The 23527-nt window shown below is 38.4% G+C and overlaps 2 protein-coding genes across 3 annotated transcripts in view; one reads left to right on the top strand and one right to left on the bottom strand.

Moving 5' to 3' along the window:
- The first annotated feature begins 3997 nt into the window (after window positions 1-3997).
- The window catches only part of tmx3b (thioredoxin related transmembrane protein 3b), a 49276-nt gene continuing 29746 nt past the window's right edge, over window positions 3998-23527 (top strand). The window contains exons 1-9 of the mRNA XM_084746885.1: window positions 3998-4094; window positions 4354-4411; window positions 5621-5660; window positions 7732-7855; window positions 9316-9361; window positions 13502-13582; window positions 14036-14135; window positions 14387-14464; window positions 16282-16348. Of these exons, the coding sequence (XP_084603011.1) occupies window positions 4061-4094; window positions 4354-4411; window positions 5621-5660; window positions 7732-7855; window positions 9316-9361; window positions 13502-13582; window positions 14036-14135; window positions 14387-14464; window positions 16282-16348 (628 nt within the window). The 5' untranslated portion in view covers window positions 3998-4060. The remainder of the gene's footprint in view (window positions 4095-4353; window positions 4412-5620; window positions 5661-7731; window positions 7856-9315; window positions 9362-13501; window positions 13583-14035; window positions 14136-14386; window positions 14465-16281; window positions 16349-23527) is intronic.
- LOC146307721 (uncharacterized) lies at window positions 16429-17534 on the bottom strand. Of its 2 annotated transcripts, none has more exons than XM_084746888.1 (2): window positions 17436-17534; window positions 16429-17337 (listed from the first exon to the last, which is right to left on the bottom strand). In XM_084746888.1, exon 2 carries the CDS (start codon window positions 17227-17229, stop codon window positions 16852-16854), a length of 378 nt encoding a protein of 125 aa, XP_084603014.1. In that variant the 5' UTR covers window positions 17230-17337; window positions 17436-17534; the 3' UTR covers window positions 16429-16851. The 2 variants fall into 2 exon arrangements, with proteins under 2 accessions (XP_084603014.1, XP_084603012.1); XM_084746886.1 differs by having other exon boundaries at window positions 17432-17534.

Below are 23527 nucleotides of genomic sequence, written 5' to 3' on the forward strand. Positions count from 1 at the left end.
AAAGTGACGTATTCCTGCTCTCATGCTCTGATCTTGTAAGAAAAATGAAGCTTTTCATGTGTTTCACTTGGTTCTTTGTTTACTGTCAAACTGAAGAACAGCCTAGAAGAAATATGTGTCATCATTTTGTGATAACACTTTCTTCCCAAAGTGAGAGCTTAAAGCTGCCTTTTTGGATGTTGCTGAGATTTTTTTTTGTTTTTAAGTAATAATGTAATGTGTTTTAGTAATGTAGCTCGCAATGTTGCTTATTTTCCGTTTATAAACAAATAATGTGATCTATTAGAGCAGAGCATTGAGTGTGTGGATCAATGAATCGTCTTGCCGCTCTTGTTGCCATGTGGTGATAAAATGGGGCAAAGAAAGCTTTGTTTTATGGGTCAACTGAGGTCATATCTGAGCCGTTCTGTAACATGACGTGCGTGGGTTCGGTCTGAGAGCTGAATGTGAGAGTCTGCAGCTCGGCCTGCAGCGGGGGAACAAGTCCTGCCTTTATCTAAAAGAAGACAAACGACCGTGCTGTGCTAAAACTTTCTATAGGAAAAGTTGTGTGAAATCGGCAAACACTTGATTAAAATTCATGCCTTTTGTATGTTTTATGGGTCCTCCCACCACGAAGAAGGTTTACTTTCACTTCTTGAAAACTGTGGAGCTCAGTGGAGCATTACATATGTTTTGACTGCAAGAGAAAGGAAAAAAAAATGTAAATTTGTGTAGGTTTAACTGTAAGGAAGTCCCTCTGTGTTCCTTGTTTTGACAGTTTTGTTAAAGCCAAGTCATTGTTGCCTTACATTGTGAGCTAACAGCTTGTGTCCAGTTTTCTGCCCCTCTTGATACAAACACAAAGGCATTCAAACCTCAGAAAGTTGGCACACAATGCTTCTACAGGACGCTCCTCCACATGAGTCTATTTAGTAACACAGTCATGATCACCATTCATCCCATGAGAAAGTGCAGCTCTTTCTCAGGCTGCAAAACTATTTCTTTTAATCTTTTCTCCAACAGTGACGTCTTGAATGGATGTATAATCTCGGGACATAAAGCAGAAACAGCCTACATACACAGAAAGATTAAAGAGATTCGAAATGGATTTCATATTTGAAAGTTCATAACAAGGTCAGATTATCTCTCTTTCAAAGAACTGATTCATGTGTGTTAAATCATGTTTGAGTTCATATTTAAGGATCAAATGTCTGTCTGCTTTAAGACCCTTTGCAGGCTGGGTAATGTATTATAAATGGTTATAACTAATGGTACTCAGCTGATGTAGTGCAGTGACAGGAGTAATGACATTTTAAGACATATCAATATGCCCCTCGTGCCTGTGGAGTCACAGGAATGCTGTAAAAATAAAATAAATCTGTAAAAGAAAAAGAAAATATGTGGAAATATAAAGAGGAATGAATATAAGCATAAATAAATAATAAAATGTGGATATATAAAGAGAAAATAACAAAATATGAAATAAAAATTATAAGCATTTTAATTTATTTTCATGTTTATTTGTTTCTGTATATATTTATTTATATGGAATAAATAAAAGAATAAACAAATAATTTAAAAACTGAAACATAAAGAGAAATATAAGAACAAATAAATATAGAAATATAAAACAAATAAAGTATAAAAGACAATTCATAAGAATTTTCTTTATTTTCACATTATTTCACATTTATTCCATATATAGATTTCTATATTTTTGATTTTTTTTGTTCATAAATTAGTCTATTTTTCCTGTATATTCCTATTAAGAAGAATAAAAGGAAGGAATAAGGAAAATAAATAAATGTAAGAAATATACAGAATAAATATATACAAAATAAATTAAGAAATATGTGTGAAAATGCTCATAATTATTCTTTTTATATGTTGTTATTTCTCTTATTATTCCTTATTCTTATTTCTTCTTTTATTTATTCATCTTATTATTTCCATATTTATTTATTTTTTTTACAGATTGTTTTTTTTATGGCATTCCTGTGACTCCATACATGTCAGCCAGGGGTGTGAGGATTCAGAGGACAGATGTGACAGAGAGTATGAAAATAATATAACACAAAAGCTTTTATTTATTTTATAAACTTCATCCACACTCTGTGAAGCTAACCATTCTATGCCTTGTAACTTCATTTTTAATACGCTTTTAATGTGTGATGTGAGATCTTTTTTTTTTTATGTGTAAATGCATCAAAAGGATTGAATGAAGATTAATTATAACCTTTGAAAATGAAGTTTATGTGTTAACATGTTTGATAACTTTAAAGCTACTCAGACAGTATTACTGTAGATACAAATTATTATTCTCAAAGCTTCTCCAAACAAATACGTTTTCAATAAAAGGAACTTTGATGTTAAGTTTTTTTGTCCCCACTTACTCTTCTTTTTGTCATGATTCATTCAGTGGTCATATGACAGGTCATTCAACAGAAGTTGTGGAAAATAAGTGAGTATATTTAGTGCTATATTTGAGCACAATTTCAAAATAATTTATGCTGACACACTACTTCTTTTTTACATTTCAAAGGGAGATATTTACTTCTTATTTTGCATACAAACCATATTATCATTTATATAATATAGCCTACATAACAGTGTATAAAATTGCTAAAAGTGTGTTGTCGCTCTTTGACAACAGCTGCATTAAACTGCTGTTTACATGTGCAAAAATAATCAAATACAGATGTAAATATTGATAGCTTATATACTGAAGAGTGCTGGATTACCAACAGGGGAAAGCAGACAACTCTCTCTTGGGGCCCAAATATTCAGGGGCCTCAAAAGCTGTGAAAATCGATTAGCTGAAGATTTATTTGGGACTTTGTGCCACTAAAGTTCAGTATCATCTTTCCAAGTATAGTTTTAAGGCTTTTGCATTATTTTAGTTTACAGTCTGCTCACATTTTCCAAAAGCTGATCTCAGTTTGGAGACCAGAGGACATATATGGTAAGTGTGGAGGGCAGTTGGTAGGGGCCCAACAGTAAATTTTGCCCAGGGGCTCCACATCCAGTTAATCTGGTCATTAAAATGAGCAGTGGTGCAACTTAACTAAGCACATGTACTCAGATACTGTACTTGAGTTTCACGTACTTGTGCCATACTTGAGTATTTCCATTTTATGCATCTTTATAGTTCTACTCCCTTACACTTCAGAGGTTCTACTCCCTTACACTTCAGACGTTGTACTTTATACTCCACTACATTTGTCTGATAGCTTTAGTTACTAGTTACTTTTCAGATTCTGGTTTTTCATACCCTTCCTGTCATGAGGAAACTAGGTTCTCTCTAAATCTGGTAACTGTGAATTAGAAGTGTTCTGTTTTCCACAAAGCTGAAAACAGGGCTGTTTTTCTGACACCATGGATAGTTGAGAATAATTTTGAATTCTGGAGAATGCTCATAATGGAGTATATTTATATTTTAGTATTACTATGTTTAAATTTAAAAGTGTGGGATTTGGCCTGCTGCCCGTTTTTCATTATCTTAGAGCTCCACCTTGTGGTCAGTATTGGTTACATCAGTAGCCCTTCATCCTAATTTAATGCAGTTAAGTACAGAGCATTGTTTGATTAAACAATGACAAAATACTAATAAATAAATAAAGAACAAAATAAAATAAGTAAAAAAAAAACCATAAAAACAAAAATGCACATATAGGCCTACCACCATTTTCATCACAAAACTTTCTATGGTGACGTTACTGGAAAAGTCAAAATATTATTTAAAAAAAAGATAGCATGTGAAAATATAAAATATAAAAAAATTCAGCTCAGTTATCAGTTGTTTTGTTTTTGTGTTGTTTGACATGAAAACGAAATACTAAAATATGAAAGACAGGTTGAAAATAAAATAAATAAATTAAATAAATAAATTAAATTAAACGGGAAAGCTAAGGCTTATTTTGTAACTCATATTTTAGTATAATGTTAAACAGGAAAATAAAAAAAAAATGCAGCTGTTGGTGTCTGACGCCTTCCTCCAGGAGTCTCCGTGACCCCGCGCATGCGCAGCAGCTCCTGATTTAGCAGCTGTATTTCCTGCTTGGTGTTTCCACTCGAAGCGATGGCAGAAGTGAAAGCTTCCCTGATTTGTGGAGGTACGTTCACTTTTTTTATTTCATTCGCATTGAACGCCGGACTGTACATATCATCACGTCACGTATTAAAACGACCCTTAAAGCTCCCGTTGTCGAAACCGTGAAGCAAACTGATGCTCAGTTAGCCGGGACGACAGCTTTACTGTTAGCTGGGGATGCTTCAGTCATGAGGTTTCAGGCTGCAGAGCACAGACGGTATCAAAAGCTTGTGTCCTCACATTAAGATAACATGTGCTTTGTTTCTGTTTTCATGTTACAGTTGTTGCTGCTTTCCTCGGTTCAGCGGTGCTCGCATTTGTTGAAGATCTGGATGACACGTAAGTGATGCACTCTTGCTTCAGCATTTCACCTTCCTGTGTCTGTCACATTATAACAGGAGCTGGCAGTGCAACTTCCGAGCTGAACAACACCCTTGATGTGGATGCGGTTCAGTGCAATTTAAGTTTAATTCCGTGCTTCCTCATTCCCTGTTAGCTTGGCTTTTTTTGTGCATATTTTGGTTTGATGCATTTTTACCAAATCTTTTAGGGTTTTCACATTTCCAAAGAGCTACAGGCTTATAGTAAACATAGAGGATTATTTAAAGCAGAAAAATATGAGGGTAGACTTGATTTCATCACAGGATTGCAGTTGCACAGTTGCTTTTTTAATTGGATGCCTTTGGTGGGAAGTCTATAGAGATTGTGTCTCCTGTGTATTTGTGTTTGTGGGATCCTTTAATTTGACCCTGCTTATGATTAGGGATCTTTTTCTGCAGGTTTTTACAAATAAAAACTTACTTTTCTCATATCCACATACTTTCAATAGCACAAGATAATAAAACAAAATCATTTTTGACAGATAGCGCAATTGTGATATGATTCACCATCAGTTTGAATGATTATTTTTACATCCCAATTTTCATTTTCACTAGAAAAAACCTATTAAATACCATTATGTGACTAGAGCTGCAATGAGTAATTGATTAATTGCCAACTAATAAATCAACTATTTTGATATCCATTAATTGTTTTGAGACATTTTCTGAGGAAAAAAGTGGAAATTCTCTGATTTCAGCTTCTGAAATGTGAATATTTTCTGGTTTCTTCACACCTGTATGACAGTAAACTGAGTATCTTTGGGTTGTGGACAAAATAAGACATTTGATTACGTCATCTTGGGCAACATTTTTCATCATTTCTGACATTTTATGGACCAGACATCTAATCGATTTATCAGGAAAATGAGTGGCAGATTAAGCAGTGACGAAAATAATCGTCAGCTGCAGTCGTAGGTATGACATTTGTTGGGGTTTGTACTAAACAACATTTTCTTACACCTGGAGAACAAGATTTGCAGGCCGGAGCATCTCTGCAGCACCACAGCACTTCTTTATAAAGTTGTTTTGTCACACGTTTTACGTTTATCAAAAATATTGCAGCTTCTGTGATATGGATATTGCCTGATTTGGGTAATTATTTTTCTCTCTATTATATAGCCTATGATTAACTCTATCTCATGATGTCCTTTATTCTTCTTTTCGACAGATTTAAAGACACCCGAGTGAATGATATCTGGCTGGTTGATGTGAGTCTGACATTATACACACGCACACACATATGCACAAAAACCAGTCTGGGTCCATTCAGCTGTGCTTTACTTTATATCCAGCACGCCGCTGTCCGGATCATCCGCTGCGGAAGCGGCAGCGGTCAGGGCGGGATGCAGGAGGGCGGGGGCCGGAGGGGGTGTGCAGACTGTCCTCTGTGTTTGTGATTAGTGAATGAGAAGTCATGCATGCCGGGCAAAGCCAGGGGGCTCGGAGGGGTTTATATCAGAGTTGGTGTCTGGGTCCATATAAGCAAATCATCGAGCTCGAGCACCCAAAGCTGCTTTCACTCGTACAGGAGTCTGGGTTGCAGGAGTGAGTCGTTATGCTGGGACATTTCACCAGTGTGTAAACGGGTTATACGAGTATTTTCTTAAACACAGATGATCAAAACTGAGGTAGCATGGATCATGATCAAATTAGGTAAATCCACTGAAAAAGGAATTTAAATTCAAGATGGGGAATGAAGCTATTCTGGTGAACTGATTTGCTGCCAGTTACCTACTGTATACATGTCTTAAAGCTCCACTAATCAGTATTTTCTCAATTAAATGTCTTATATAATTAGGGGTGTCACAGTTTCAAGTATTTTTTCCCCTCTCCACTTCCACCTTCTTCCATGTAACTGGCATGCGTCCAGAGAAGCACCTTAAAAGCAACAAACCGTAACTTACAGATAGCTCATAGCTGCACTTTTTGAGACACCGCGGCCACTGCCGGAGTTAGAAACGACAGAGAAACAGCTGAACTGGAAAATCTTACAGCTTCCCATTTGTCTTCATCTTTAGTTGTGTCAAAAAAGAATGCTTTATTGATAGAGAGGCCACACTTTCTAATTCTGGTGGCGTTGTGCAGATGGGGAAACTCAAGCCGTTGTTGTAAAGTACCCTTCTACCTGACTTGCTCTTTGTTTTTAACAGTTTGTTACCGATTGACACCCCTAAATGTAATATATATGGTGTCTTTTCCAGCCATTAACCCACAGAGAATTATCAGCCAACTCAGCAGCTGTTTGTAGAGGATTTTTATTAGCTAAGTTTAAAGCTAATTTTTTTGGCTTTACAGCACATTTACTATATGGTTTAGCCAGTCCTGTTACCAACAGGAGAGGGCAGCTGTTTGCACCAAAAAATGCCCCAAACCAAATAAACCCAGTATCTGCTAAACCGGTGGAGACCAAAATGGAGATAAAAGGTTGTTCAGGTAACCAGAAACAAAACTCCAAATGGATGATAATGTTCCTTCTTGTCTGCTGCATGTTAAAATAGGTAGTTGTTTGCAAACACATAAGCCATAAAAGCATTATAATCTGTGTGTATAAAGTGTATGACAGAGCTGAAGAGTTGATGGAGACCAAAAACAGAGCTAAAAGAGAGTTAATATCATGTGTCCTGAAACATGAATGTTGCTAACAAGGTTGTTATATCAGCTTTTCAGGTGATGATACGTCGATGTTGTGTTCACAGCCTGTTTTTAATTTCCCTGAAGTTGTTGCAGATTTAGACGTGTTATAAATAAGCCTTCATTCGGCCTTAATTAGTAGCAGTGAACTCAAATGAACCCAACTACAGCTGTGACTGTAAATCACGTTTGTTGTCTAAAAACATCCTGGTGTTGTCGTGTTTGTTTTTAGTGTCGTCTTTCAAAGTACAGTTGTGGCAACGGCGCAGCTCAAACAAAGCTCTCTCAGTAACGTGAATCTATTTTAGTAGAAGCACACGACACTAAACAACGCCACCACCAGACATTTAATTTGCCTCGTGTGCTTTAAAAAGTCCCGCTGTCAAATACAGGTGTCAAGTAAGGTGAAGCTAAGTTATGTCAATGTATTATTTTCCCTGGTGTAAGATGAAATGTTGGCTTTATTTGCTTTTTAAAAATCTACCGTGGCAGACACTCAGCAGAATTCAGCACAGTAATGAACAAAGAAACATGACTATAAAATAAGAAGGAGTTCACTAGTTGTTTGTTTTCTATATAAATATTATATATTGCATGTAGATGTTTCACATGATGAAAAGATTGCTTCCTCCTCCTGCTTATTTTCAGTTCTATGCACCGTGGTGCGGCTACTGTAAAAAGCTAGAGCCGGTATGGTACGATGTGGGAGCGGAGCTGAAGAGCTCTGGGTCGCCGGTCCGCGTGGGAAAGATGGATGCCACTGCTTACTCTGGTGAGTAGATGATGAAGCACTTTAATGTCCTCCCTTGGAGCCTCTTTGTCCCCCAGGTGATTATTTCATGTGCTGGAGAGAAAAAAAAGACTCCAGCTAATTGACCGTGTTGTTCAACAACATGATGATGTTCTGTATGTCAAAGGCTTCTATAAAAAGAACCATAAACAATGTTAAAGATGGAGTCTGAATATTATTTAATTATGTTTATGGAGACATTAAAAATAAATTAATCAATAAATAAAGCTATTAAATGAATCCTGAAATAAATGAGGCGATACAGTTTAATAAATAAATAGGTTTTGATTTCAAAAGGACATTTTTTTTTGAAGGACTGCTTTATTTCTTGGGGCTTTTATTTACATTTATTTATTTCACATGACTTTTTTTTCCTTTTATGTATTTATTTAATAATTGCTGAAACTGTTATGGTATTATCATATTTTCACCACAATATTCACACAGTAATTACAGTGTGTATTGTGACAATGCAATTAAAATGACAGTAAGACTTCTTTGAATAATGTAGGCTGCAGCTTTAGGACTAATCCATGGACACATATAATTTAATACATTGACTGACTCACTGAAACCTTTATATTTCTGGGCTTTTAAATGAAGTGTTCAATGTTTCAGGGAAAGAAATGCACTTATTAGATTCTAGCTAAGTGTGAGATTGATACCACTCTTGGTTTAGCTAAGCCTGCCCACCAGCCTGGCTCTGTTTCAAGATAACAAGACGGTTTAGCTTCATATTTTTCAAAGCAACCTGAGGGTGGTGTTTCAGGCAGATTATCCTGATCTTCCACTTTGTCTTAATTGAAGAAGGTAATTGAAACCTGCAGTGATGTTGCTAGATGTAAAAAATCTCCAACTTGCTCAAAACAAAGTGGCCAGATTGTCTCTCCATTGTTCAATGTGCACTAATGCTAATTAAATGCACAGAGATCTGTCATGGCTTACTGTAGGGAAAAGATTAGAAAGCAGCCTTCTGCTTTTCTTCAGGAACGTCTTTACTGACTTTTCTGACTAAGCAGTGTACATCAGCAGCAGACCTAACCATCTGACTAGAGAGGCCACTTTAGGATAACTTTTACGACCTCAGACCGAGGACAGATCTCTGCAGATCTACTGTCATTTACAGAGCCATTACATTGTTTAATGATTTGAAAATTGACTTTTAAAATAATGTTTGTCATATCTTAATTGGACTTTAGGAAGACTAGCTAGCTGGCACCAGACATCAGACATACCCTGACTTTTAACAAAATGAAAATAGTTGAGCGCACAGTATAAGAAAATACTCGGCATACTCCATAAATATTAAAATAAATATCTACAGAATATAGAAAATCTATTCAAGAATAAACTATACTAAAATGTAAAAATATACAAGAGTGATATTCAAGGATAGAAAGATTTTTTTGTTTGAGATGCTCTGTGTGTTTTCTGTGTTGCAGGAATGGCGTCGGAGTTCGGTGTTCGTGGTTACCCCACAATAAAACTGTAAGTGAGACTCTAAGCTTCACGCCACGGTCGACCCTTTCCTTTGTATTTTGTGCAATTATATTTGAAATAACATTTGCTGTGATTTTCATAATTACTTGGCGCAGATTTGAATAGACTCAGATAAATCCATATGAGATTAAAAGGTTTATTGAATTTTGTACTGACCTGCTGTACAGGGTCTGGACACAGTTTGATGTTTTGTCCAATGCAGTATGTCAGGAAATTACACTCCTTTTATGAAACCTCTAATGTTCAGTGTCTGTAAAGTCAGAGAGGCTGTAATTAGTGATTCTGATGTTTGTCTACTGTAGCAGCGACTTTCTTTCGCCTTCTTCACCTCCTCGATCCCAAGTGTATTTGCTTTTTTGCATTTGTGTTGTGTTATTATCAGGACCCTTTTACCCCACTGTTGCGTTTTTGTTCCTTTGAGGTTTGGCCTGTTGAGACGCCCTTAGATGACTTAATCACGGGGGACCAAGGTGTTGTTGCTGCTTCCTTGCGGCTTAAACTAAGTGACAACCTCTGTTCACACCTTCGGATCTTAAATTTTATTAGCTTTAATTACTCCTGGATGCTGTTAATTATGCATAAACTTTGAAATCAGCTTTGGGAATTTAAATTTTCATTTGCCTCTTTCCTATATTTTAGTTTTCTCCGGCATGTCCCAAATCACTTTAAATATAACTGGTGATCTATTGATTAACAAAACAAGTTTGATCTAATTCCACCTGAGAACTATTTCAACTGATTTCTCCCATTTATCTCTTTACATTTTTTCTTCAAGTTCAAGTGACATTTTTTTTTTCATATGAAATTAATGAATTTAGGTAGACGCCAGCTGCTCGGCAGCAGAGCTCATGTTGACTTGAGAGAAATGATGGTCTTGCATTGCAGCGTTTCCTCCATGTATTTGAAACAGAATCATTTATCTGCACGCTGCCATAATGGGCTCCCCATTTAGTTTCATCAAGCTCATTTGGGAAACTGCCACAGGATCACGGCAGGGTTCATAACATTAAACCAAGAAAGTGATGAAACATCCATCCAAGAACACGAGATACCTCCCTCAGAGACAGAAGGAGCCTTGATTTAGAGTTCTGTTTCCCCCTGAGTTCATTAAGCCCCGGGGGCTGACGCAACCTTCGTAATCCTTAATGCATTCTGCTTGTTGTAGGAGCTCGACTCCGGCAGCAGCGTCAACTGGAGCTCAGTTAGGGACGCTCGTTTATTTTGTTTTATTCTTTTTTTTTTTTTTTTTCATTCGACGTGCGATGATTTAGATGAAGTTGACCTTTGCGGAGGGGGTTGACCTTTCCCGGTGGATTTGCTGTTTCATCAGAACATCTTGTAAGAGACAGGTCGTGGTTGCCATTCTCAGATGTCAGGCACAGACTTTCCACAGTTAAAGAGAGGTTCTATTATTATTTTTTTCAGTTTTTTAATCACTCTGTGGCATCCCAGTAGTGTTTTATGTATTCAAATCTGAACATCCAACGGTCAAAGTATGTATGTTTTAGCATCAAAATACTTTTTTTCTCAAAAATTTCTCCCTCATGAACTGATGCAGGTTTGGTTCAATGTTGATTTATTAGTGGTTCAAAATACAGCAAAGGCTTAAGTTAATTGTGCTGTTTAATCTAGGCCTGCAACATCTATAAAATATCAGAAAATAGTGAAAAATGTCCATCCCGGCTTTTCAGAGTCCAAAGTGATGTCTTTAAATGTCTCAGTTTGTCAGTCCAAACCAAAGATATTCAGTTTAATATATTAAATGAAGAAAAGTGGAAAATCTCCATATTAAAGCAGCACTTTCTTCCATTTTATATGAAAAATTACCTTAATAAAAAATATATATTTTAATAATATATATATATATATATTTTTTTTACCACTTGCCCGGTCGAGCAAGTGAGTTGCCAAATTTATTTGCCCGTTTTACAAGTTGGCAAACCTTCTTGCTGAGCCCTTTGAAGCTGCTACATGTCATTGCCCTCGGTTGAGGAAGAGGAGGGCATCGGTGCTGCAGCCTGCACCACTTTTTGCTAATGACTGAGTGGGAGTTTTCATTTGAAAATCCAGGAAAGGAACGCAGATGGAGTTGCCCTTTAAAGTAGGGCTGCAACTAATGAATATTTAATATTTACTCTTTACCAACTATTTATCAATTGTTTATTTTATGAAATGGGGAAAAAATGTGTGAAAAATGCCTTAAACTTACTTAGAGAGCTCAGGTAACATCTTCAAAAGCTCAAACCTGAAGATATTCTGTTTACAGTGATGCACTCAGAGGCCACTGTACGCCTGTACCCCTGCTTTTTAATGCCAATCATTTGGCAGCAACTCAGTGCATTAAAGCTTGCAGACTTGGTCAAGAGGTTCAGTTGTTGTTCAGACCAAATATGAGAATCTATAGGAAGTGTAATCTAAATGACTTTGACTGTAGTCGGTATCAGACAGGGTGGTTCGAACATCTCAGAAACTGCTGATCTCCTGAGATTTTCACAGACTCTAGAGTTTACAGAGGAATGTTTGAAAAACATCCAGCGAGCTGCAGTTCTGTAGGCAAAAATGCCTCGTTAATGAGAGAAGTCAGAGGAGAATTTCCAGAGTTGTTAAAGCTGGCAGGAAGGCGACGGCAACTCAAACAACCACATGTTACAGCAGTTGTAAGAGGAAGAGCATCTTTGAATGCACATTACAAAGAGTCTCGAAGTGGACGGGCTGCAGCAGTGGGTTTTGTCCCTGTCAGCTGTGAACAGGAAACTGAAGCTACAGTGTGCACAGCCTCAACAAAACTGTAAAGCAGATGACTGAAAAAACATTGCCTGGACTAATGAATCTCAATTTCTGCTGCCACATGTAGATGATAGGGTATGCTTAAATGCTGCTGAACACAAAAAATAGAATGACGATGTGCTATATAATGTTTGAGTCATTGAGGTTTGTTTGGTCTGGCTGCTGGGATTTTGTGATGTGGTTTGTTTGTCCTACAGGAGCGAATTAATCGTCATCATTCAGAAATAAGATTGCATACATGCATCAGTTTATTTCAGTATTTTATGATTAATCCTGCAGCTCTACATTGTGTTTTATGTCTGCATCTGCGGGTGGGCTGTCACAGTAAGAGAAGGCAATAATATGTTAATTCTCCTACAAGAGAGACTTGATGTTCTCTGCAATTAGTCGGGAAATATATGTGTATGTATTGGTGTCTGTCTCAGCAACTGAGAAAAATGAGTTGAATATTGAATATCTGCAAAAATCCAGCATCATGCATTCCTTTTCAGTGGAGTAAACAACCTGCATCTGTGGATCCATCCTGGCTTGTGTCAACAGTTCAAACCTGTTGCGATGGTTTAGCAGTGTAGGGAATATTTTCTTGGCACATATTAAGCTCCTTAATACCAGTCAGGTATTGTTTAAATGCCACAGCTTAGCTGAGTGTTGTTGCCAGCCAGGTGCATCCCTTTATGGCCACAGTCTGAACCTGCCTCCACCAACATGACAATGGCCTCCACAGTCACCAGATTTCAGTCCATATTTGGGATGCGGTGGAATGAGTGATTTGCAGAAAGACAAATCTGCAGCAACTGCTCGATGCTATCATGTAAACATGAGGCAGAATCTCTAAGGAATGTTTCCAGCACCTTGTTGAATCCATGCCATGAAGAATTCAGACTGATCAGGAAGCAAAGAGGACTCTTAATACCTACTGATTATTAGAAAAGCGTACCTGGGAAAGTGGCTGATGGGTGTGTAAGCCAGGAAGTCAGCAAATGTTCACGTTTTACCAGGAGAAACCAGCAAATATTTGCCACTCTCGCTTGATTAAACCACTAAAACAATTAACAGATTGTCAGAATAATTTTCTGTGGATTGACTAATCAAACAGTTTAATTTTAGCTTTGCTCTGCTGTGATATTCTCTCCCTTTTGTTCACTGAATGAGCTTTTTCAGACAAACCAATATCCTGAATGTAAGGTTCAATGTCACGCAGTTGATTTCCATTTCATTTTACTTTCACATGAATGTTTCAATCGGTGTCTTCACTGCACAGAACAATGAAAGCCACTGAATGGTTTCATAATTAAAATATCCGCCTTTCACTCTGGTTTCATTTCTGTCTCTTCCTCTCAGGTTAAAGGGTGATCTCGCATATAATTACAAGGGACCAAGGACAAAAGATGATATTGTAGAGTTTGCCAACAGGGTGGCAGGGTAAGTCACAGCCTTCAATCACTCAGAAAAGAACTGACATGAAACGGATAAATAAATAGAACGTGCCCTTATTTCACAGGAACACATGCTGTGTTAATAAGACCCGTCCAGGCAAGCTTATCAATGCAGGCCATATTTGTTTCATAGCTCAATGGATTCCTCCTCTGATGCTCCAGTTTAAGCCACTGTATCAACTGAGCCTGACAGATTTCTCCTCCTTGAGGGAAATCAAGCTAGATCCGTGACAGAGGGGCTGATCAAAAGCTTGGCTTTGACTCGAATCCACGGCTGCAAGCTGTTGAACCTCCACTAGGTGGTGCCACCCTCACAGAAATCAAGATCAGAATTGCTAGAGTTTTTATATCAGTTATTACACCAGTGTGCCATTTGTGAGCTGGATAGGATTTTATTCATTAGAATCAACTCATCTCTGTTGGCTTTCTTTCTCTCCAGACCGGCGGTCCGAGCTCTTCCCAGCAAGCAGATGTTTGAGCACATGTTGAAACGACATGACGTGCTTTTTGTGTACGTCGGCGGGGAGTCTCCCCTCAAAGTAAGCACCAATAATGTCACCCAGACATGAATCAAGACTGCTGTTTTATTCCCAGCCTCTTCAGAGCTACCACAATGCTAAAACTGTGTATTGATTGAATGACTGAAGCACAGCTCTGCTGCTGTTGTAACATCTTTAACAAAGCAGAGGTTGTGTGCAATTTCCGCTACTGAATCAGCCTTCAGAGCTGTTCAACACTGGTGCACTGAAAGCTGTTATGTACATGCTGAAAGACTTGTTTGCCATTGCAGGAGAAGTACAACGACGTAGCATCTGAGCTCATTGTCTACACTTATTTCTTCTCGGCTTCAGAGGAAGTCTTTCCGGAGGTAACTCTTTGAATATGCATCCTTTTATCACTTGGAGAATTTCATATTTATATTTTTTTCATTGTATGTTATTAATACTCATGAGTATTATGCAATCAGTTGATGTGTCTATTCTCGCCAGTTTTCTAGATTGAAGTAAATAATTACATTCTTTTAGCACAGGGGTTTTGATGACTCAGTGCCAATTTAGAGAGCCAGCATATGATCAAGGGCTGCAGAGGAAAAACTCACGAACTTGTCGAAAGATTTGTGATTGGTCCCGCAGTAATGGCTTTTAACATTAAATTCCTTAAGCACCGAATTCACCTTTTCGCAGATAAGGCAGATCACTTTATCTGTCCCCTGAGGTCCAACGAAGTAAGAATTGATACATTTTTCCTGAAACCTCCTTTTTTTTTTTTCAACCATACAGCAATTTTTCTGTGGTGGCTTTTTCCTTCTCACTCTTTTAACATTTCATGGATAGTTCAGGTTTTTTGAAGTGGAGTTGTTTGAAGTACATATCCGTAGTCAGTTTATTACTTGCAGCAGATGATGAGAAGCAAAGAGGAGTACCAGCTTGGAAGCTAAGCAATGTGCTGCTGTGCACAGGGTCAGCTGCAAAATGTATTTTAGCCACTTAAAAAAGGTCCACCTAAAAAAAAAATCCATATTGGTTTAAGTGTTTGCTATATTTAGAATATATTCATAACTTTACCTTGCAGTCAGGGAGCCTTTTCCAACTCTAAACTGCCCGTTATATAAGCCAAATATCACTCTCTCCAAAGCCACCAGACTATTTAGGAAAAAAAAGTGTAATTTTACCTCACAGAACACGGACGTTGTTGGTCTACCGCTGCCTCGATCGGTTAGTTTGTTTGTGTTATTGTGTGACTTTGGTAAATCCACCAATTAACCTTTTAAAACACCAAAGTCACACTGTTGCACAAGCCAGCTAACCGATGGAGGCAGTTATAGACTAGAAACTCCTGTGTTCTGTGAGGTAATATGACTGATTTTGTCAGAAGAGTTTGGTAGCTTTGGAGAGAGTGATATTTGACTTACATGACAGCAGTTTCCTGTCAGAGAAGGCTGTCTGATGGCACGGCAAAGCAATGGAAAAACTCTGAATAAAGCGTCCACCAAAACTGAAACTTAACAACAGAATACATCAGAAAGACGAAACAAGACATTAAAAAAAATCTACTCTTACTGAACGTAAACACACAATCTCAACATCTGTATCTTCGCATCTGATCAACTAAAAAAAATATTCAGGGTTTTACGCAAAGATCCTGCCTTCCACCCGTAACTTTATATTTTCTTATTATTTTTGCTGTATTTGGGATTTTTTACCTACCCAAAATGTCCTCGGAATGAGACTAAATGATGAACTTCCTTTATGGTGCATTTACAAACTGCAACAGACAAATCCTGTTTATTCTACCTTTAACTATAAATAAACACACATCCTATTTAACTCGAATACCATTCACGTTTATTGAGTCATTCTTAACCTGAGGGGAGTCACAGTTTGACACTGTAGCCAAGTAGTAAATGTGGACTATTCAAAGTGAAAGTACTGAAGTGGGCCTTGGATGATTTAACTATAATCATCACATTTCCTGTTTCTGAGAACCTCTGTTTTAACATAATCTTCCCATAACTGCATATACAGACACCCTGCTGTTTTTTGCAGTAAGCAGAAAGGTAGAAGTTTGCTTCAAAGCCCTGCTGCAACAGTCTTGTCCCACATTTTGCAGGTGCACATACCTTCATAGAGTAAAAATGATTTATGGAACTTGGTTTTGAATTAATGTCTTTTGTGTTTTCAACAGTCAGTAAATTTGCCAGAGCTTCCTGCGGTTGTAGTCTTCAAGGATGGAGGGTACTTTACCTATGATGGTGAGTGTTGTCTTATCTTGTCTTCATTCACTATTGTTTCGGGGCTGTTTTGCTCTGTTATTCATAAAAAGGCGTAAGAAATTAATTAAGGGGCCAGTGGGGTGCCGTTTGTGTGCTGTTCTTCATCTTGTTCCTCTTTCCTTTGCTGCGATCCTTGTTTTCCCGAGCAGAGTTCCTCTAGTTTTCCCATCTCTGCTGCTGTTCTTTCATCTTCCTCACCACACTGAGTTATGGTGTGCTTGGCCCATCATAAAGCACCCAGGGCTCTGCCCACTATTGTGTGTGCGGTGAGGCCAGTGATGTTGTGGTGGTTAGTCTTTGGGCGGACATGCATAGCAGGCCAGGGTGGATGGGTGTGAGAGAAACCATTGCAGAGCTGGAAGTGTACATACAGGCAATCAAAGCCAAGAATTAAATCACTGAAGCAGCTGTCAAGTCCCTGCAAAAAAATCAGTTTTGACAGAAGAGGGTTTTTTTTTTTCTGCCGCGCAATTTGAAGCTTCTCACCGCAACAACGTGAGTTCCTCACATTCCTCCATGATGTCTTGGATTTCGCTGCCGCTGTGGGCCTCCGCTGGGAGCCGGAAGCGGAAGGGAAGAGCATCAAGGCACAGTGCCAGCACAAACGGGCCCCAGTAGTGGCTGTTGGGCAGGTTTGGTGCACGGTGTAGCACCCGGAGAATAAAATCCATCTCTGCTGTCGCCGCCTGCCAGTTCACATCCATCTGCTCCACCTGACCGTTACAGAAGGGGGGCTTCCTGCACCAGAATCGCAACAACAAAGGCTCACCGCAGTAGACGTTGATGACAAAAACTCCACATTCTGCAGAGTCCTCCAGGACCTTGATACGGAGGATGTGGTGAATGTCTCGCATTGCCATGGTGACGGCGTATTAAGCTTGCGAAGGACTGAGAAGGTGAGCAGCATGGCAAAATGACATGGTTGTGTCCTTCCTCACATGGCAGATTTCTGCTTCCCCTTTTAAAGCCTGTAGAAATCATAGAGGGAAAAATGCTCCTATTATCGTGCACTGTAGGAGAAAATGGTTGAAAAATAATCAGTGTAGCTCATTAAGCACTTACCTACAATGACAGCAAAAAAATACGTTTCTCCACCGTTGCCTGTTCCCCCGTTTTTTTACCACCTGTGGTCCTCAGCATCTGGTTTGCCTCCAGCTGTGCTGTGCTGTGCTGTGTTTCTCGGAGGACTGGTCTCACTGAATATCCACCAACTGGATGTTTGATTAATGGATGTCAGATAAATAAGGCTGAGGCACCTTATGTGGCTTTCTATGACGCTCACTTTGCATGATGTCCTGTCAGAAAGTTTTTTTTATCAGATGTTATTTGGCTAAACTTCTGAGATGCATTTGCATAGGCACCCAGTGACATGTTTATGGCAGACTATGACTTTTATTAAGTGTGGGGATTAGAAATGGGACTAATCTGATATATTGGCTTGTTAATGGTGTATGACATTAATTGGATATCATTGTTCATTAGTTAATATTATGCCAAGAGTTATAAAGTGCTTTTCATTTCTACTTTGCATGTGCTTGTTGCAGAAGGGAAGAGCGTTCCAAACTCTAATGTCACCATACAGCTGGAGTTAAGAGATGTACTAGCCACCTCACTCATGGTGTAACAAAAAATATGATTATCAGCATGACACCACCGTAACCACTCTGAACGCATTAGAAATCCATGACACACACTGTACAAATGCTCATAAAAAGTAGCATTTGGATTTTGGAACATAAAGTAGCAAACTTAATCTCTGCAATGCATCATGGGAAATCATGCAAAAGAGGTCCGTCTGTCAGCCTATCACCTGCACATGTGACTGTCATAAGCCAGAAACCTACAGTGCCTCACAATGGCTGAAGGATACATTACACAAGTTAAATTACACAAACTACACAAGCTTTCCAGATGGTAAAAACTCTGATTGGATGTGCATCAACATCAGCTAATGCACTACAATAATATTAATGCTGCTCTCCTTTGACCAAACACATTTACAAACATGATAAACACGTAAAAAAAACTAACAAAAAAAGTAACATTTGCATTTTGGAACATAATATAGCAAACTTCAACTCTCTGCAATGCATCATGGGAAATAATGCAGAAAAAGGCCTGTCTCTCAGCCTGTCAGCTGCACACATGAATATCACAAGCCACTGTACCACAGTGCCCCACAATGGGCACGGTTGTTGTATTTTGTAAAGATGCAGATTCAAACTACTTTTTAGAAATTCAGTGCATGCACAGGCCTGACTTTGTGCTTTTAAAGAATAGATGTCATTTAGCAGAGCCACACTGTCCCAGTTCAGGCCTCCTCTTTGTGTAAAGTGATATTTGACGTATTGTTGTCGAGCTTTGATTGGTTTAGTGCACATCACAAACAGCGGCATCCCCTTTGAGGAGCACTGTTAAAATATAGTACAGCACAGAGGCTCATGCATATTTAATAACTCAAATCCTCAGTTTCATACTGCTATACAGGTCTGCACTGTTATTGTGCTTCAAGAGCTAAGTGGTTTTGATCATTGTGCGTCTGCAGTGAAAACCACTGGGTCACACGTTAGTGCTGTAAGAGGACAGAAAAATATAAATAATGTCTTGTTAGTTTGCTCAGTTTGCTGTTTAAAGTTGCTTCACTTGTCAGGAATGTGCTTTAAAACATGTTTTTGAATGTTTATACACGTTAGTCAGTAGTCAGTCAGTAGTTTATTGTTTAACCTCACCTCACCTTGTATGGAAAGGTACATAACACAGCCAGCAGTGAGGCAGCTCTATTTTGCCTGTTTATTAGGACTGTTTGAATGACAGACTGATTAACAGTCCATGACAAGATGAGATCTCACTTAAAAAGGTGAAAACGCACTGATGACACTTTGTGGCGGCACACATGGACAGTATTCACTTCATCGCTTATTTGAATTGGCAAATACGATGAGGCCAGTGTGGATAACATGCAGATGAAAAGTGTAATAACTGGTCAGAAGTGTTTCCCACACATGTAATATCCTCAGTGTCATAATTCAGTTATGTTGTGTGTGGGTTTTAATTTCCAAGTTATGCCAAATATTTTGTTGTTAGCTTGACTTTTCCAGCGCTCTGGTCCAGACTGAAATTTCTCAGAAACTACTGGATGAACAAACCTCGAACTCATGGATGAGAGTCTTATGTTTAATTCAGTCATCCACCAGAACCTCCTTGCTAAGTTGGTCCCAACTGCCAATATCTACACTCACGCATGTGACCAATCAGAGCGCGGTAGAAAAGACGAGCCAACAGACCAGACAACAATGTCCCACTGTGCCCGTCTCTGTGAAATTAAGTGCATACGTCTCTTCACCAAGATCTAATAATTTGTTTATTCCAAATAAATATTTTTTTTCAGCGCGGTTTCTTCCATATGAAGAAGCTGATTCCATAACTAAGTGACACAGTTCCCATCCCTCGCTGTAGCTTTTTTGTTTTTGCTTTTTGGCAGCTAGCCAAAGCATTTTCATTGTTAATCTTTATGCTTTTCTTTTTTTTCACTATAGTAAGAAAGTGGCATGTTGTCCTGTCATTTCACTGAGCTTTCTTTCACTTTTAAATACTTTTTTTTTCATCCTCAGCCACCCTCTGTGTCTCACTCTGTTTGAATTATCTTTGATGTTACCTGCCTCCCTCCCCACCCCCTCTTTGTATGTTTCCCCCCTCTTCTTTTGTTTCTAAGCCATTTGCATCGTCTTGTGGGTCTTCTGTGCCATTAACCTTCATCCTTGAGATGTGTCAGAGCTGCCTCCTCCCTCCGCTCCCAACTCTGACACTGGATCATCCTCACTCCACCCACTGTCTGTTTCTATTCCCCCTCCTGCCCCTCATCTTTCTCTCTTGTCTCATGCTGTGTGAACTCTGGGCTGACAGGCTCCTGTAGGGCTAGTATGGAGATTGCGAGGTTGGCGCCCAGGAAGGGAGCAGATCTAATTTGTTTCAAGGTGAAGCAGGTTCAGTCGGTGTAGAGGTTCATCAGGCTGCAAGATCCCAGTATGGGGCCTTCGGCTCTGTCTCTCTTTCTCGCTTCTGGGAGAGGAGAGTTGGGCAGCTGCATACTGTCTATAAAGCCAAAACATCTGTGGAAAGAGCTCTCTGGAATGTCAGATGGACTGACTCAGCAGCTGTAACAACAACGCCGCAGCACTGAGAAATGAAGTGCATTGCATTAAGGTCATTTTGCTTCTAATAGTAGTATGAGCAACGACCTTGGGGTGTTAAAGCGTGTTCGCGTTTTAGGTTGTCATGTTCGGTATTCTGCTCCCAGCTCCTTTGGGGCCCTGCGGCTTAAGAACCATGTAAAAGTCATCAGTGTTCTTGTAATTATTGTAATGGTAGCAGAAAGGTCATGATAACTTATTAACATGTCATAATGAGGTCCCAGCTACATTTGACATCAATTATGTGCATCCTGTAGCCTCTCTCAGCCGGAGAAAACAGTGTTGTATAAGTGGCTTCACTACACCCTATTTATACCCTGTAGGGACAGGCTCTGGTTCCTGTTCGCATGTTGCTTCCAGATGTTAGGGTAGCAACAACATGTGGTTCGCATTCAGAAAGCAATCCGCTATTTTACTTGTCTGTTTATCTGTTGCACTTTATCTTTTTTTTTTTTTTCGCTTAATGCATCTGTTGAATTATGCATTCACTCCAAATGTGTAAAAGTCTGCCAAATCTGTGTCCTGAAAATGAATGTACGTATGTGTGGAGAATAATTTACAAACCAAATGTGTTTTTTGGAAAACAGAAAGGCATAATAGTTGTGAAAATGAGGTCAGGTGAGCCAGCATCTGAATAAAAAAAAAAACCCAGCATCTATTATGAATGAAAATTGCATCTTTTTAATATTCCTGACAACTGGCTACTTGATAAATAGCAGATTAATCTTTTACAAAGTGTTTATTGTGGAAAATTCCACCGTGAACAAAATGTTATTCCCCGTGTCTCGGCGACCAAATGCAAAACTTTGATTATTTACTTTGTGTACATCCAAACATTTGGAGGGCATAACTTGAGCAGTCTACCAACTTTGGTCCAGACTGAAATATCAGAAACGATCGGATGGATTGCTGTGAGATTTTGTACAGACATTAATGGTCTCCAGAGGATGATCCACCTACTTTTCCTCAAGTGGCACCATGAGGTTAACATTGGTGGTTCTGAGTGAAATCTTATTATTTATTAGATGGATTGCCATGAAATTTGGTAAAGACATTTACGATCTCTAGGGGGTGAACTGCAATAATTTACTTATATTTAGGTCAACATTTCAGTTTGTACAGTACTTTTGTTTAGGGCTGAGTAGTTTGAAGCTTTGTTCAAAACTGTGTCCTGAAAATGAATGCACAGCAGTGATGCACAGACTGCAGTTACAAACACCACTTTAATGAAATTTTCTGCAGTGACTGCATTCATGGAGACGTTTAAAATGATTGAAAGCAGCCTCTCTAATCATGAAAGTAAATCATGAAAGAAAACACTCATGCATCAATATAACACACAATAAATTAAATCACCTAGAAAGCTTGTACTGCTGAACATAATTTAATAGGTACTATAACCCACAGGGACTGGTGCAGGTGCAGGTCTTTTCAATAATGTACATATCATTTGTAGAAGATAGTTAGATAGTGTCTGGGAAGATTGTATTTAGTTGGTAGATAGTTGCAAAAATGAGTTCAGGTGAGCCAGCATCCCTGAAAAAACATCTATTGTGACTGAAAATCACAGCTTTTTAATATTCTTGACAACTGGCTGTTTGACAAATAGCAAATTAATCTTTTGCAACATGTTCATTGTCACACTTGCCAACCTTGAAACCTCAAAAATATGGAGGACTGTTGGGGACCGCCAGAAAATTTTGATTTTTATAGACTGTTTCCTGCAGTCTTTTAAAGAATGAAAATAAGAAAACAATAAGTACACATTTTTGGCAAGCACTTATTAGCTGGAAAACTCAATGAGACCTCAGTCCAATTCCAAATTTGATTGCAGCAACACAGAAACTAAGTATTGTACACCTTTTTTCTAAGTGAATGTTAATTGGACTGCTCTTAGAGAAAATGTACTCCTTCGCTTTAAAACTTCATGTAAGAAACAGGAATTATACTTTTGAAGATGTCTGAAACTTGATAGCGCTCTCCACTTCTCTTGCGGCCTCTACCGCGCTGAGGAGACACAGTAAGACGAGGCGTGACCATGGACGTATCAAGGACAAAAGGATGCAGCTGCACAGCGGGCGTGAACAGCTTTCCTCCGTGTCACAAAATGACATTTGGTGTAACTGTATTCTTGTCCGGGTGGAAACAGCAGACTCTTGGAGTTGTAGTTCTTAAACATACTGCCAGAGATTTGTCACAAATCGGGAGAAATTTTGGAGAATTGTCTCAGGATGAGAAAATGAAAAACGTGAAAACTGGAGGGTTGGCAAGTTTGCTTGTGCGGGCCGCACAAAATGTTCTTTCGTCTGTGTCTTGACAACCAAAACTGATACGTTTTGTTTTCATTCCATGCTATGCCAAACATTTGGTTGGCATAACTTGAGCGGTCTACCAACTCTGGTCCAGACTGAAATATCTCAGCAACTATTGGATGGATTGCCATGAAATTTTGTTTGCTTACGGCTGTGCCAAGTAGTTTGAAGCTTTGTTCAAAACTGTCCTTAAAATGAAAGTATGTCTGGAGAATAATTTACAAATGTGTTTTTTGGAAACTAGAAAGGCATAATACTTGTGAAAATTAGTTTAGGCGAGAAGAAAACAGAACGGTAACACTTTATAATAGGTAATGAAGCCCTTATAAGATGCTTATTAACATTAATATTTGTTAATAAGACTATATAAGTGTTAATAGCATCATAAAAAATTTATTGTTAAATTATGAAACATTTATAAGCACTTAAAAGAAAGTTAACAGTTTATAGGCTGCTTAAGAATGTTAAGAAAAGCATTATGAGTTTCTTATAATAGTTTATAACAGCATTTATTGAGTTTAACTAACTTACCTGTATTATCATTGTTAAACCTTTACTAAGCTTTTGTTGTTGCTTTAAGATTTCTACGTTATGCATTTGTTGGCAGTTCTTAGCAGAGGAAAATCCTGATATTAGTATTTAAAAAATTATTATTT

Source organism: Lutjanus erythropterus, chromosome 21 (assembly GCF_056507025.1).
Source record: "Lutjanus erythropterus isolate fLutEry1 chromosome 21, fLutEry1.hap2, whole genome shotgun sequence".
In the NCBI taxonomy this organism is placed as follows: Eukaryota; Metazoa; Chordata; class Actinopteri; order Lutjaniformes; family Lutjanidae; genus Lutjanus; species Lutjanus erythropterus.

What these genes read in the sequence shown, in the direction of transcription:
- LOC146307721 (XM_084746888.1), bottom strand. Translation starts at nt 17,229, where the DNA reads ATGGCAATGCGAGACATTCACCACATCCTCCGTATCAAGGTCCTGGAG.